The sequence below is a fragment of the Delphinus delphis genome, chromosome 8 (genome assembly GCF_949987515.2).
Source record: "Delphinus delphis chromosome 8, mDelDel1.2, whole genome shotgun sequence".
NCBI lineage: Eukaryota > Metazoa > Chordata > Mammalia > Artiodactyla > Delphinidae > Delphinus > Delphinus delphis.
Genome location: NC_082690.1, coordinates 13917431 through 13932572, shown reverse-complemented (window position 1 = coordinate 13932572; position 15142 = coordinate 13917431). Strand labels below are relative to the sequence as shown.

At 47.2% G+C, this 15142-nt stretch overlaps 1 protein-coding gene across 3 annotated transcripts in view; it reads left to right on the top strand.

Moving 5' to 3' along the window:
- The window catches only part of GRIK4 (glutamate ionotropic receptor kainate type subunit 4), a 312480-nt gene that overhangs the window by 168146 nt on the left and 129192 nt on the right, over nt 1-15142 (top strand). For all 3 annotated transcript variants that reach the window (XM_060017132.1, XM_060017131.1, XM_060017134.1), the window contains exon 6: nt 2468-2521. In XM_060017132.1, coding sequence (XP_059873115.1) covers nt 2468-2521 — 54 coding nt within the window. The remainder of the gene's footprint in view (nt 1-2467; nt 2522-15142) is intronic.

Below are 15142 nucleotides of genomic sequence, written 5' to 3'. Positions count from 1 at the left end.
CATTTTTCTCATGTCATTGCTTATTTTTCTACAAATATTTTAATGGCTGCATCATTTCCTATCCCATGGATGTACCATAATTTATTTAACCATCCTTTATTGTTGGAGATACAGGTTGTTTTCAATCTTTGCTGTAATAAATAATGCTGGGATACACGTCTTTGTACATAAATCTTTATGCAAATTCATGAATATTTTCTGAGCATAAATTTCTAGGAGTGGAATTACTGAGTTAAAGGTATGCATATGCTTTTCAGGATTCTGATATGATTTGCCACATTGCCTTTTAGAAAGGCTGTAAGGATTTACACTCCCACCAGCAGCATATAGGTGTCTTATAGCACCCTTGCCAATACTGGGTATTTTCATTAAAAACGCCTTTAATTTTTTTTTATGGCTGTGCCTTTGAAGGAAATTCCCTTGTAATTATCATTATTAGCAAATGGTTCTGCTGGGTGCAGGCTTTCCTGAGGCCACCTGTCAGACTCAGCCCTTGTGACCTTGGAACCAAATCCATCAGTGACCAGTGAGGTTTTGGGAAACCTTGCTCCCATTTGAATTCCTAGCAGCCCCAGCAGGCCGGCCCTGCATCCGTCCTGGACTCAGTCCGCACGTTTCCCTGGAGCTCCAGACTCCTCTTTCACGGAGCTACAAGCCGGCCTTGAGGGGCCTCAGGGAGGATGAACTCAGTGTGGGAAGCAGTGTGATCAGAAGATGTACGGAGCTTCTGGGAGTGTTGGCGTGCTCTCCTGAGCCTGGCCCCAGAGCTAGACAGCACTCCGCTGCCTCTTGATTTCAGGAAGATTCCCAGAGTAATCCCCTACTTCATTGAGCGGCTCTTCTGGCAACGAACTCCATGTTTACCCAGAATTCAGGTCTCAAAAACCAAGGATCTCTTGTCTCTTATTTTTAGGACATCAGATTTCACAAAGTGGATTTTAACCGTCTGATGGTGCCCTCTCCCAGCCCCCTGCCCCCAGCCCATCCCTGTAACCTGGGAGCTCTCGCTGGCCTAGGCAGTGGTGAGAGGCACGGACGGTGGGGGAGGGAAGGGATAGAGGTGAGCATCGTGCCCCACCATCTTCTTGGAAGTGGAGGAGGCGATGTAGCTTTGCTAGAAGAAGAAAGAACCTCCCGTCAGGGTCCTTGGGCTCCATCAGGACCCCCCGTGCAATCTCACCCCAGACATTTGTTTCCCGTTGGAATGGCCGTGATACAATTACCCTGGCCTGTCCTTCAAGGAGCCTATGAAGGCTCCTGTGAGAATGCTCACAAAATTGTTGGAGTGCCTTGGGGGGTCAACACGATGTAAGGGGAAAATCTAATCATCCCTGGCCTTGTATTTTCCTCCCATGCACCTCAGTAGTCATGACAAAAACGGTTTCCCAGGGGCCCAGGGCTGTGGGCTACATGATGCAGATCTAACCGACGGTCAGGAGGGATGAGGGCCCTGGGGAGAGCTGGGCTCATTATTTCCGTGATCTCCTTGTCAGCGTCTATAGCACCTGTCACACTCCAAGCCAGGCACGCCGCCAGGGAAGCTCGCTTAGGGGCATTTATGATGGCTACAAAGATCAGACAAAAAGAGTCCCTTCCGAAGTCACAGCTCTCAACCGTGGGCTGAGACTTGCTGATGCGCTGTGACCAAGGGCACGTCCCAGGCAACTCGCTCCTCGCTACTAATAAAGGACCAAAGTTTGCAGATGATTCACCTGTTTCCGACATTACTGCAGATTCAAGAATACACTTGAGTCTCACTCACTCTCATCCCGCTAGGGGTGGAGTTAATTTGGGAATTGCCTACAACCCACAGACGCTCTGCTATCTATGCCTCGGCCCCTAAGAGAAGTGTGTCAGTAGTTCCATCAATATCGTAGCCCTCCAAGGGGCGTATGAGACATTTCCATTTATGAGACGCGTGATCTTCTGGACAAGTTGCACAGCCTTTGGTGCTTCAGCTGTCGGTGCTCAGCTGTCAGTGGGGGTGGTGAAGGAGTAATAGTGCCTACCTCGTCCGGTTAACCCGAGTAAAATGCTTTCTAGTGCTTGGTGCGGGCTGAACAGTGAGTGAGTGTTAGCCATTGGTATTGTTAATGGTCGTGGGGATAATTATTATAGTCTGTTTTATTATTTGTTTCATTTCCCGTAAAGTCACTTTGGTTTCCAGAATACCCAGTTATATCCATGGGAATGTGTTTTACCTGAGAATATCAGCTACTAGGAGTGTCACTGCAGGGGTGGGGGGTGGGGGGGGAGGGGGAGGGACCTTACTCTAGAGGCCAGGGTTTCTGTGCTCCGTCCTCCAAGGCCGAGGGCAATGTAAGAAACAATCAATCAAGATGTTCTACTCTGCTGGTGCTGAAGGGTAGTGGGCCAGACCAAGGGCGGACACTTGGAGCCCTCCCTGCTCATGCACTTCCAGCAGGTTTTTATTTTCCTCTCTAATCTCCTTCTCTTCCCTTTGCAGGCAGCGGAACTAGGGATGGTGTCAGCCTATTACACATACATCTTCACTAATCTGGTAAGACATTTTCACAGCTCACCTCCTTGGCATAGAGAGTATCATTAATTAGGGTCAGTGGGGAGTGACGGAATGAAGGCCGGGAGATGGGAAGTAGGGAAATGGAACAGAGGAGCAGAAGCCAGCCAGAGAGGCAAGGCATCTGAGAAACATGGAAACCCAGGAGCCACTGGGAGTCTCATCACAACAATTCTTAGCCTGGAGAGGATGGAAATTTGGGGAATCTAATGCCTCCATTCAGATGCCACCAGCAGCATAGCACTGAGCCCTCTGATGGATGCTCTCCTCTATAGGTCCAGTTACTGGCCTGCAGTCCAGTCTCTACACTGCCAGACCCTTATGCTGGCTGGCTTAGAAGTAGGAAAGCTAGAGCACAAGATGTATGCGTGTCCTATGTACAAAAGTGTTATAACTGGATACACGTCCAGAGGCCATTTTCGCCAAATCCCCTTGTTTTGCAGCTGAGAAGACAGTTCTGTAGAAATTCTATTGAGTCAGGTTGGAGCACTATTTTTGCCATGTACCATCTGTGTACCCTTCAACAAGCACTGAGCCTTGTTTTCCTTATCTGTAAAATGGGCATAAGGACAGCTACGTTATGGAGTTGCCGTCATTTCGAAATGATGTAATTTAATCTGCGTGTATTTTGAAATTGTAAAACATTAAGAGATGTGAAAGGTTGGTGTGAAGTATAGACACACTCAGTTAGAGAGTAGAAAGAACCTCAGAGAACAGGTTTAAAAAAATTATAACTTTTTGTTTGGAGATTATTATAGATTCACAGGAAGCTGCAAAGATAATACAGAGAGGTACCGTGTACCTTTAACCCATTTTTCTCTAATGGTTACATCTTACATTATTACGGTAAATATCAAAACCAGGATATCAAAATATCAAAGCTATTAAGACTTGTGTAGATGTGTGTAACTCCTACTGCAATCAGGATACAAAATCTCATTACCGCAAAGATCTCCCTCAAGCTAACATGTTATAGTCACACCCACTTCCCTTCTTCCCACCACCTCTAACCTCTAACAACTGCTACCCTGTTCTCTATTTCTAAATTTTCTAATTTTATATAAATGGAGTCGTGAGTAAATGACCTTTGAGGTTAATTTTTTTCACTCAAAGTACTGCCCTCAAGATCCATCAAAGGTGTTGCATAGATCAATAGTTTGCCCTTTGTTATTGCCGAGTCGTATTTCTTGGTGTGGATGCACCAGTTTCCTTAACCATCCACCTATGGAGAGACATAGTTTCCAGTTTTTGGCTATTACAGTTAGAGCTGTTATAAACAGTCATTCGGAGAAGAGGCTTAATTATTTTATGCCCTTATTTCTTTTATAAATGCTCGAGATATCCAGATCATTTAAGTAGCCCCTTCATCCAGACGTGCTTTGATGTAACAGGAGCCTGGCCAGGCATTCGGGATTACAGCGGGAATAAGAAACCAAGCCGGCCCAGGAAAAGCCTATTGCAAGGTACCTGTCCTATTGCATAGTGGCAAATTCTATGAGACGTGTACACAAAATGCTTTAGACCCTAGAGCAGGGGTCGCTTGCTCTACCTGGAGCGGGCAGGAAATGCTTCATAGAAGAAGGGGCCTTTAAGCTACACCCTGAAAGACAGGTAGGCTTTTTCCTAGACAAACAAAGAAGGAAAGAACATTCGGGGGTGAGCAACAGCTTCTTCACATACCTGGAGATTTGAGTGACTTCTAACGTATGGACTGCGCCAGGAATGGGTGTGCCAGTTAATTATTATTCATTTGTCTATTTGTAGCCATTCATGAACGTAACCTACTTAAAAGATGTAAGGCAGGCATCAATGCAAGATCCTTGCTGTGCTTGGGGAGCAGAATTCAACCTCACCGTTATGACTCTTGAATCTTAAAATGGAAAAGGTTACCTAGAAGTTAAGCCTTTCTTGGCCAACACAGGTGGTAGGGTAGCTAGGTGATTGTGCAGTGTCCCTTCTGGGATTTAGGGGCGAGGACGCCTGAAACGTCCTGAGAGGCTGAGGAGATGCCTCCAAAAGAGATGAGCTGGGATTCTGTGGTCCCTGTTCTTGTCCAGCTGTAGTGTCGTGAACAGCCCTTTCTTTGGGCTGCTGTGGAATTGTTCCCCCTGCAGCATCCTACAGGCCTTTGCTCTCAGGGTTGAAAGGCCCCTCGAAGAATCCAGTATAGCTGCTTTTCTGGTGTAGGGACTCCCTCCACGGCAGGCTTGCCCCACCACAAACCTGCCTGTTCCATTGTTGGAATTTTTCCACTGAGGTCTAGCATACATATAGAAGACCACACAAATCATATGTGCACAGCTGAATGAACGTTCTCCAGGTGAGCACACCTGTGTCAGCAGCACCCCGATCCAGAAATAGCCCATTGCTAGAGCCCCAGATGTCCCCCTCACGCCCCCTCCCCAGTCACTACCCCTCAAAATGTAAAGCACAAGGAACGTCTTTGTTTGCTTATTTATTTATTTTTTCCTATCTAACACTGCTGTTGTAAATCACAGCATTAACATGGAAAAGGGTAGAAAAGGATTAGACTATTCCCAGAGCAATGCAAAAGCATTTGCCTAATGTAAGGAGGCATCTGGGGGAGCCCAGCAAATTAGCAGAAGAATAGAGAGAGATGAAACTCCAATTGTGTTCCATTTGGGAAGCCTGGGAAGTAGAGGGGAGGAGGGGGGAAAAGGCAAGCCAGGGGCCATCTGCCTTGTGCCCACCTGCCAGGGACACCCCCCATGTCAGTTAGCCAGGGCAGCAGAGGAGGAAGGAGCGGGGCAGCAAGGAGTCGCGGGGGTGTCTTTGCAGATTGAAGGAGGCTAGTCTTTTGGAAGATAAGTTCCCAGGACGGTAATGAGAATAATGCGCGGTTGCTTGGCCTGGAGATGTTTAAGAAAGCGTCACCCACGCTGCAACCCACCACTCCCTCTTCTCAAACATGGTAATAATGATTGTGATGAGGAATCTTGTGGAGAAAGCACTGGCCTGTGAAGTCAGGAGACCTGGGTCAAGTCCCCACTCTGCCTTATACTCACTGTGTGACTTTGGGGGAGTCACGTTGCCTCTCTGAGCCCCAGCTTTCTCCTTTGTAAAGTGGGGATAATCAAATCTTACGGGGTTGTTGTGAGGATAAAGAAAACTGCATTGTAAATTGCCAAGTACTATATGTTTGAAGGCATTGCATTTTTTAATAGATCTTTATTGGAGTATAATTGCTTCACGATACTGTGTTAGTTTTGGTTGTACAACAAAGTGAATCAGCCGTATGCATACATATATCCCCATATCCCCTCCGTCTTGTGTCTCCCTCCCACCCTCCCTATCCCACCCCTCTAGGTCATCGCAAAGCACCAAGCTGATCTCCCTGTGCTATGCAGCTGCTTCCCACTAGCTAACTATTTTACATTTGGTAGTGTATATATGTCGATGATACTCTCACTTCACCCCAGCTTCCCCCTCCCACCCCGTGTCCTCAAGTGCATTCTCTATGTCTATGTCCTGCCCTGCCACTAGGTTCATCAGTACCATTTCTTTTTTTAGATCCCATTACAGATGGCCAAGAGGCACATGAAAAGATGCTCAACATCACTAATTATTAGAGAAATGCAAATCAAAACTACAGTGAGGTATCACCTCACACTGGTCAGAATGGCCATCATCAAAAAACCTACAAACAATAAATGCTGGAGAGGGTGCGGAGCAAAGGGAACCCTCCTGCACTGTTGGTGGGAATGTAAATTGATACAACCACTGTGGAGAACAGTATGGAGGTTCCTTATAAAACTAAAAATAGAACTACCATATGACCCAGCAATCCCTCTAGAGGCATATACCCTGAGAAAACCATAATTCAAAAAATACGTTTATCACAATGTTCACTGCAGCTCTATTTACAACAGCCAGGACATGGAAGCAACCTAAGTGTCCATCGACAGATGAATGGATAAAGATGTGGCACATATATACAACGGAATATTACTCAGCCATAAAAGAAATGAAGTTGAGTTATTTGTAGTGAGGTGGATGGACCTAGAGCCTGTCATACGGAGTGAAGTAAGCCAGAAAGAGAAGAACAAATACCGTATGCTAAGGCACTGTATTTTTTTTGTAACACTCCGATACTTTCAGCTTTCAAAGAGCTTTTGTCCTTCTTGGGTGGGCACAGAACGAGATGAGCTTTGGGAGCGTGCCTCAGTCAGAGAGTTCTTTCAACTTGGAATTAACAGGATTCACACGGTTTGTAAGTTTGCAAGAGGAAATCAGAAAAGTAACTGCATGAATGATGATGGCTGAGTAATAGCCAAGAAAAGAGAAGCAGAGCTGTTGCAAAAATCAGTCAGTGAGAGAACACGCTGGAGGCTTCTCATTAGTGCCTTGGCTCTCTGGAAGGGACAGACCCTATGAGGAGTAAAAAAACTCTTTTTAAGTCCATTCTTTCTGCCCAGTTGCTGTTGGAGTCTTGGGCCAGAGCATTAAGGGCTTTATGTAGAGGTTCATAAGTGAGCCTCTGTGCTTCTCCAGTCCCTTTCCCCAAATACAGATGGCACCTAGACTTTAATTTTTATTTATTTCTTCTCTGAATTCCTCAAGGATCCCCATCACATCCCATCTCTCTGAATTCTGCCACAGTGATGCAGCGGGCACTCAGATTAGCTTTTTGAGAGTTAGCACAAAGGTGTGGGCTTTGGCATTCGTAGACATGACTAAGAATTCCAGTTTGACTAGCGATCAGCTGTGTGATCCTGTGCAAGTCACTTAACCTCTCTGAGCCTCAGTGACCTCATCAGCTGCTGGACGCTAATAACACCTGCCTCAGTAGATAATACCCACACAGAAACTGACTCACAGTACAAGTTTAGTAAAGGGAAGGTATTATTTTTAAAAGTCCTATTTGTGCTTCCCATGTACTGAAAAGAGCAGGAGATATTTATTTTGCCGCCCAGCCTCTAATGGCCTATAAAAGTGACTCCTAGGGGCTTCCCTGGTGGCGCAGTGGTTGAGAGTCCGCCTGCCGATGCAGGGGACACGGGTTCGTGCCCCGGTCTGGGAGGATCCCACATGCCGCGGAGCGGCTGGGCCCGTGAGCCATGGCCGCTGAGCCTGCGCGTCCGGAGCCTGTGCTCCGCAACGGGAGAGGCCACAACAGTGAGAGGCCCGCGTACAGCAAAAAAAAAAAAAAAAAAAAGTGACTCCTAAAATGCCATTTTATTGATTTCCAGAGAATGACTAGAACTCGGTAGTTCAGTTATTGTGCATAACCATTGTAGGGTTTGCTGGTATTCGTAATTACTGAGTAGTTGGTCAGGTCTTCATACCTCTGTCCCACCAGGTGTTACGATTGATTTAGGGCATCTGTAATCAATGGGTTTGTCTGACTGCTCTGGACTCCATCAGTTGATTATCCATCTCAAGAGTTGGGACAGAAATAGCCATCATGAATCAAACTTCTAAACTATCAATTCATTTTGACCTTATAGAAAGCACAGTTTCTTTCTATCGGGGTCTGGCCAGCAGGGAGAGTGAGGGTGCCAGCCTTGAGCTTTGAGTGACGGAGGTGAGTGATGCAAGGAGAGGTTGGGCCAGGAGAGCTGAGGCTGGCTGGGAGGATCCTGCAGCTATGACGGGAAGAGCTGGGGAGGAACTCCGCAGGTCCAGGGAAGAGCCAGGTCTGGGGGTCCAGTGGGAGCCCAGGCTCAGTGAGGTGTGTGACAAATGTGAGAGTCACTTCAGCAAGAGGGCAGAGACCCAGGAACAGGGACAGACTCGCTGCAGAACAAAGGAAGAAGTCACGTACAGGAAGTTGGTAGCCATTGAGGACAGACAGCCATAGCAAACAGCAAACAAATATACAGGTTTTTTATTTATATCTCTATTTCGAAATAGAATCTGGCGTAGTTTGTACTAGCGTCAGAGGTTTGATCCGTGAAACAGCTTCTTGTCCCTGCTTCTGGTTCTGATGAGTCAGGGGTCAGTCCCATCAGGGGTACAAACCTCTGATGAACAGGTAGGAATGGGTCCCCTGAAGAAACCTGGCTAAGGCGGGAACCCAGCCAGAGGGTCAGCTCCTGGGGTCCAAATCATGAGAACTTTTATGGTAAATTGAGAACCTGGATATGCACCTGGCCAGGGATCTGGAGAGGAACGAGAAGGAGGCAGGTCCTGGTGGTTGGCCAAGGTAAGGGGTCAAGAGTCCAGGCCAAAGATGGACCAAATAAGGGACAAAGCAAGGTGAACAAGAAAATTATTCTGCAAAGACACAAAGGACACAGATGCATGAGTGACCTCGAAAATTGGTTCCTGCCTTTATCCAGATTTGTTGCTTTCTTTGTTTTTTGAACGTTTTTATTCTGGTAAAATATATGGAACATAAGATTTGCCATTTTAACCATTTTTAAGTTTACAATTAAGTGGCATTAATTACATTTAAAATGTTGTGCAACGATCATCACTACCTATTTCTAAAACTTTTTCATTACCCCAAACAGAAGCTCTTTAAATATTTTTTTTTAAATAAGGAAGGGTATTTTTTTTTAATTAATTAATTAATTTGTTTGTTTTTGGCTGTGTTGGGTCTTCGTTTCTGTGCGAGGGCTTTCTCCAGTTGTGGCGAGCGGGGGCCACCCTTCATAGTGGTGCACGGGCCTCTCACTGTCGCGGCCTCTCCCGTTGCGGAGCACAAGCACCAGACGCGCAGGCTCAGTAGTTGTGGCTCACGGGCCCAGCCCCTCCGCGGCATGTGGGATCTTCCCGGACCGGGGCATGATCCCGTGTCTCCTGCACTGGCAGGCGGATTCCCAACCACTGCGCCACCAGAGAAGCCCCAGCTCTTTAACTATTAAGCAGTAATTCCCCATTCCCCCTCCCCCCCAGCCCTGATAACTCCTAATCTGTTTTCTGACTCTATGAATTTGCCTATCCTAGATATTTCATAATAGTGGAATCCCGTAATATTTGTCGTTTTGCGTCTGGCTTATTTCACTCGGCGTGTTTTCTAGGTTTATCCATGTCATAGCATGTATCAGAACTTCATTCTTTCTTTAACTCTTTTTTTTATAGTGGTAAATATACGTAAAATTTACCATTTTAAAAAGTTCATTCAGTAGCAATAAGTGTACTCACATTGTTGTACAACCGTCACCACCATCCATCTCTAGAACATTTTTCATCCTCCCAAACTGAAACTTTGTACCCGTTAAACACTAACTCCCTATCCCTCCTCCTCCCGGTCCCTGGCAGCCACCATTCTGCTTTCTGTCTCTATGAATTTGCCTCTTCTAAGTGCTTCATGTAAGTGAAATTATCATATTTGTCCTCTGGTGCCTGCCTTACTTCACCTAGCATAATGTCTTCAGGGGTCTCTGTGTGTCAGAATTTCCTTCCTTTTTAAGGCTGAATAATAATCCATTCTATGTATATACCACACTTGATTTATCTCTTCATCCATCATGTGGACACTTATGTTGCTTCTTCCCTTTTTTTTTTTTTGCGGTGCGCGGGCCTCTCACTGCTGTGGCCTCTCCCGTTGCGGAGCACAGGCTCCGGACGCGCAGGCTCAGCGGCCATAGCTCACGGGCCCAGCCGCTCCGCGGCATGTGGGATCTTCCCGGACCGGGGCACGAACCCGCGTCCCCTGCATCGGCAGGTGGACTCTCAACCACTGCGCCACCAGGGAAGCCCCCTGCTTCTTCCTTTTGGCTATTATGAATAGTGCTGCAGTGAACATAGGTGAACAAATACCTGATCGAGTCCTGCTTTCAATCCTCTTGGGTATATATCTAGTAGTGAAATCCCTGGATCATATGGTAATTCTATGCTTACTTTTTTAGGACCAGCCAAACTCCTTTCTAGCCGTACCATTTTTATTCCCACCAGTCATGCATGAGGGTTTGAGTTCCTCCGCATCCTACCAAAACCTATTATTTTTTGTTTTTATGATAATAGCCATCTTAATGGTATGAAGTGTTCAGATGTGTTTCTTATTTCTATTTGGGGTTTTCCAACTGAAAGAAGCAAGACCACATGACTGAAGTTGAGAGTCCTGATTAAGAAGCTTTATAATGGGAGAAGGAAGCTGGTGTGTAAAAACCAGTCCTCGAGTCCATCAGACCTGGTGAAAATCCCCAGTTCGGGAGCTTCCTAGCTGTGCGCCCTGATGCTCTTGGGGGCCTCAGTTTCCTCATATGTAAAATGTGAATAATAATATCCATCTCAAGAAATGTTGGTAAAATTTAAAAATAGCGATGGATAACGCTTTGTATCCAGTAGGCAATGCCAGCTGCTTTAACAGATAAACCCCAATCCCATGGCTTCACACAGTAGATGTATATTTCTCACTAACTGAAGGCCCCCAAGTGTGTTCCTGATATCAGGCAGCCTTCCAGAAGGTCCTCTGGGGGCCCAGGCTTCTTCTAGCTTCTAATGTGTCCTCTGAGAGGCCAGCAATGGGGAAAAACATGAAGGATCAGACACAGGAGGGCTTTGGGGGCCAGGCCTGGAAGTGGCACACAGTATTTCCCCTCACAATCCCACTGGCGAGAATTTAGTCACATACTCACACCTACCGAAAGTGAGATGGGGAAACATCACGTCCCATGTGTCCAGGGAGAAGAGGAAATGAGTGTGCTGATCGGCTACCCGTATCTGCCACATTATTAAATGATTAATGATCATCATAGGTCTCTTTTGCGTATGCTGGAAAAGCAATTAGCATCCCAAGCCCTGGCGTGTCTGTTTAGAGGCTAACTGACTGTATCCATGGAGATCAGCACTTCATTATAAAGGCGTCAGCTCCCTTATAACTAAAAGGGTCTGCACCTCGAATGGTCTTGCCCAGGTGAGCCGCTGGCCTGACGGTCCTGTCTGGCACTTCCAGGTGGGGACTGCACTGGACAGGTATAGATTCTCTGTGCTCATTCCGCTCTTTAGTCTGGGAGGAGTCTCTGTCCTCCAGTCAGCCTCCGGGTTTGGCTGCAGGAACCATTGTTCCGCAAGACTGATGGTAGTTTGGATAAAGGACGTGAAGAATTAAGGGCCTTTGGGCAAAGCCCAGTCGGCTGCTGAGACAGCAGAGATGCCATCTGAAGAGAAGAGGTGAAGGAGGAAGTGCAATTTGAGCTAATAAATCCGGGAGAATTATCCAGCTACTAATGAACCCAGGGAGATTTGTAGTCACTGCCTAATAAAGGAAAGAAAATCGCCCTAATCTATTGTCAGCGAGCACAGATGAGCCCTGTGGCAAAGGAGGGAGCTGCTGCCTTGGCGGGGGGAAGTGTGGAGATGCAGGGTCAGGGCCAGAATCATGAAATGTCAAGGAAAGGTAGTAAGTGGGCACCGGAAGCAGGGAGCTGTATGGTCGGTGGGCCACCTGGGCTGCCACCGACATTGCAGGCAGCATGGCTCGCTGGATGTGGTGACCACCGTTTCATTTTCCTGCCACAGGTAAGGCTAGAGCGCCACGCTCGTGATGCCACCACCAGCATGCTGGAGGGTAGTGCTGTTTGTATAGAGGCCCCGGCATCTCAGAGGTTTTTCCTTTGGGGAATCTAGAGAGAAGGGGCCAAGTGCTGGCTGGGTGTCAGAAGGCATGGGGCAGGGTGACACCAGCACCTGTAGGGTTACACCTGCATGGAGAAGGGTTACACCAGCACCTGAAAGCTTACACGTGCATGGAGAAGGGTTACACCAGCACCTGTAGGGTTACACCTGCATGGGACAAGGTTACACCAGCACCTGTAGGGTTACACCTGCATGGAGAAGGGTTACACCAGCACCTGAAAGCTTACACGTGCATGGAGAAGGGTTACACCAGCACCTGTAGGGTTACACCTGCATGGGACAAGGTTACACCAGCACCTGTAGGGTTACACCTGCATGGAGAAGGGTTACACCAGCACCTGAAAGCTTACACCTGCATGGAGAAGGGTTACACCAGCACCTGTAGGGTTACACCTGCATGGAGAAGGGTTACACCAGCACCTGAAAGCTTACACCTGCATGGAGAAGGGTTACACCAGCCCCTGTAGGGTTACACCTGCATGGGACAAGGTTACACCAGCACCCGTAGGGTTACATTTGCATGAGGAAGGGTTACATCAGCAGGAGGCCTCATCATACAGAGGATGGGCAGTGAAGCAGCTGTGGCTTCTAGTTATGGCCCTTCTACTAAATAGCTGGGTGACATAGTAACAGTGATAGTTGATATTTATTGACTGCCTTCTACATGCAAGGCTCTGCAATAAGTGCTTCTCAGTTATTTTCTCGTTTAAACCTCACACAACAACTCGAGCAGAGCACTATTTTATCCCCATTTTAGAGATGAGAAAGCTGAGGCTCATAAAGGTTTGATACTCTGTACAAGGTAGTAGAGCCAGATCACAAACCCAGGCCGTTCGCTCTAGGCGTGCCATTTCCCCTTGCTGGGCTTCAGCTGCTTCATCTGAAAATTATGATGTTGTATTAGGTGATCTCTGAGGACCTTTCCAGCCCTGGACTTATTTCATCCTACACATGGTTGAGGGCATTACAATTCATAGCACCCTGCGGTTGGGAATGTTTCCTGGAGAGCGGGGAGGATGATCCATTGGATCGAGGGCCCATGGGGCCCTGGAAGCAGTAGAAACTCACAGCTCCGTGGATGCCCAAGGAGTAGCCAGGTCCTGCTGAGTCTTGCGGAAATAACCCCTCCGTGCCCTAGTCTCTATCTTGTTTGGGCAGAATGGATATATGCAGCCGATTTTTCTCCTCTGGGTCCATGTTATTGTCAAGAAGACTGAGCCTGTGTTTATTTTTCTAGAGGTTGATCAGAGAGATTAGCCATAAGTAACTGAAGTTGCTAAAATTATTACAGAAAGGGGAGCCGGGGCGGACAGGGAGGGAAGAAACAAATGATTCCAGAGAACGTGAATGCTTACCGTCCTGCTCTCCTGATCCCCTGATGGACCAACCCTATTCATCTTTTAGGTCTTCCTTAAATGTCGCTTCCTAAAGAACTTTCCCCCGACACCCGCTGTGTTGAGTCTGCTGTTACACGCTCTCCCAGCGCCTTGTCTTCCGTATTTTGTAGCATCCATCTCGTGGGAATTCCTCCTTCTGTATCTGACCTCTCCACCAGACTTTGAACTTCGTAAAGGCAAGACCATCACTTGTCCATCACTGTACGCCAGTCACCTACTGGCACACAGTAGGTGCTCAATCGATATTTATTGAGTCCATGAGTGGAGAAGTTCATGACATGATACAGTTCTTGGACTAGGAGGGGTGGCCGGGTGAGATGGCTCATCTCCTTCATCCAGTAGGAATTAGCTCATCCCAACTAAGCCCATGAGCACAAAGTTCCACAGCTTAGGCAGGAGGAGCCGGGCCCGGCCCCCCGTTTCCCGAGGATGCCTTGGCATTTTCATAGCCCACGTGGTAACTACTCGGTCTGGAATGCCCTTCCTCCATTCTGGGCTGGACAGATTTGAAGTTAAGTATGTGCAAGACCGGGAAGGGCGGTTTCATTCAGGATCTAAGATACAGGGTTTCAGGGGGTTCTGATGAGTGAGGGAGGTGTTGAAACCTGAGGCCCAGGGTTGGCACCAAGACTGACCATACTTTCTTTACTGGCCACACCATGCCTGGGTCAGCCTGGGTCAAGTGGCCTCTTCAAGCCAGCACCTGGCACCAGACTCATGGAGCCAGAGCCCAAGGGTCTTTGAAACAAAACCTCTACTTCAGGTTTTCAAGGTCATTATGAAATTATCTAGTCCTCTCCGCTATCCCCATGACTTGACGCATGAGGTTTGGTGAGCCTCATGGCTGTGTTGACACAGAGGATGGAAACATGGCTTAAAGGAGGCAGCCAGGGACTCAGATCAGAGAGGACTTGAGTTTGAATCTGGGCCCTGCCATACGTGAGATGCACACATGGCACGTTAACCTACTGGAGTCTCAGTTTTCCCTTTTGTAAAATGGGGATGGTAATTCCTATAACATCACTTTGTGAGGAACATGGAAGGTTTCTAATCCTCAGTGGGCTGCTGGTAAACATTACTCCCTTTTCTCCCCTCTTTCCCACTTCCCTGTTGAGTATGTTCATGTTTAGACCTTGGTGTCCTGGTTTACTGCCTCTAGCTTTCCAAAACACCAAAGCTGTTATAAGAAACATTTCATAATTGGTCTCTCGCCTAATTGTAGTTAGAACTACAGTTCCCACGGTATGTGAGCGTCTTTCGTATCTTGCGGTCTTTTACTGAAAGCATACCCCACACACACACACACACACACACACACACACACACACACACCCCTACACACATACAGCTAGCCAACAGCTACAATCCATCAGTCGGACAACTTTCCAGTGCCAGAGCAATTTGTTCTAAAGTGTAGTTTATTGTAAAATTATTAAGACTATCTACATATTTCACCTTTATTGTGCCTTTTAAGAGAACCACTCTGCATAATACAGTACACTTTGGTGAATGAATATGTTTTTAGTGCAACTAGGAAAAGAGTAATGGAGTGAAAGCTCCCCATGTTTCTGTCTGAGCTTCCCAGGTACCCCTGCAACCAAATGCAAACCCGGAGAGGTGGCATATCTGGCAGTGACGGATGTCTCCTGGGCGTACATGG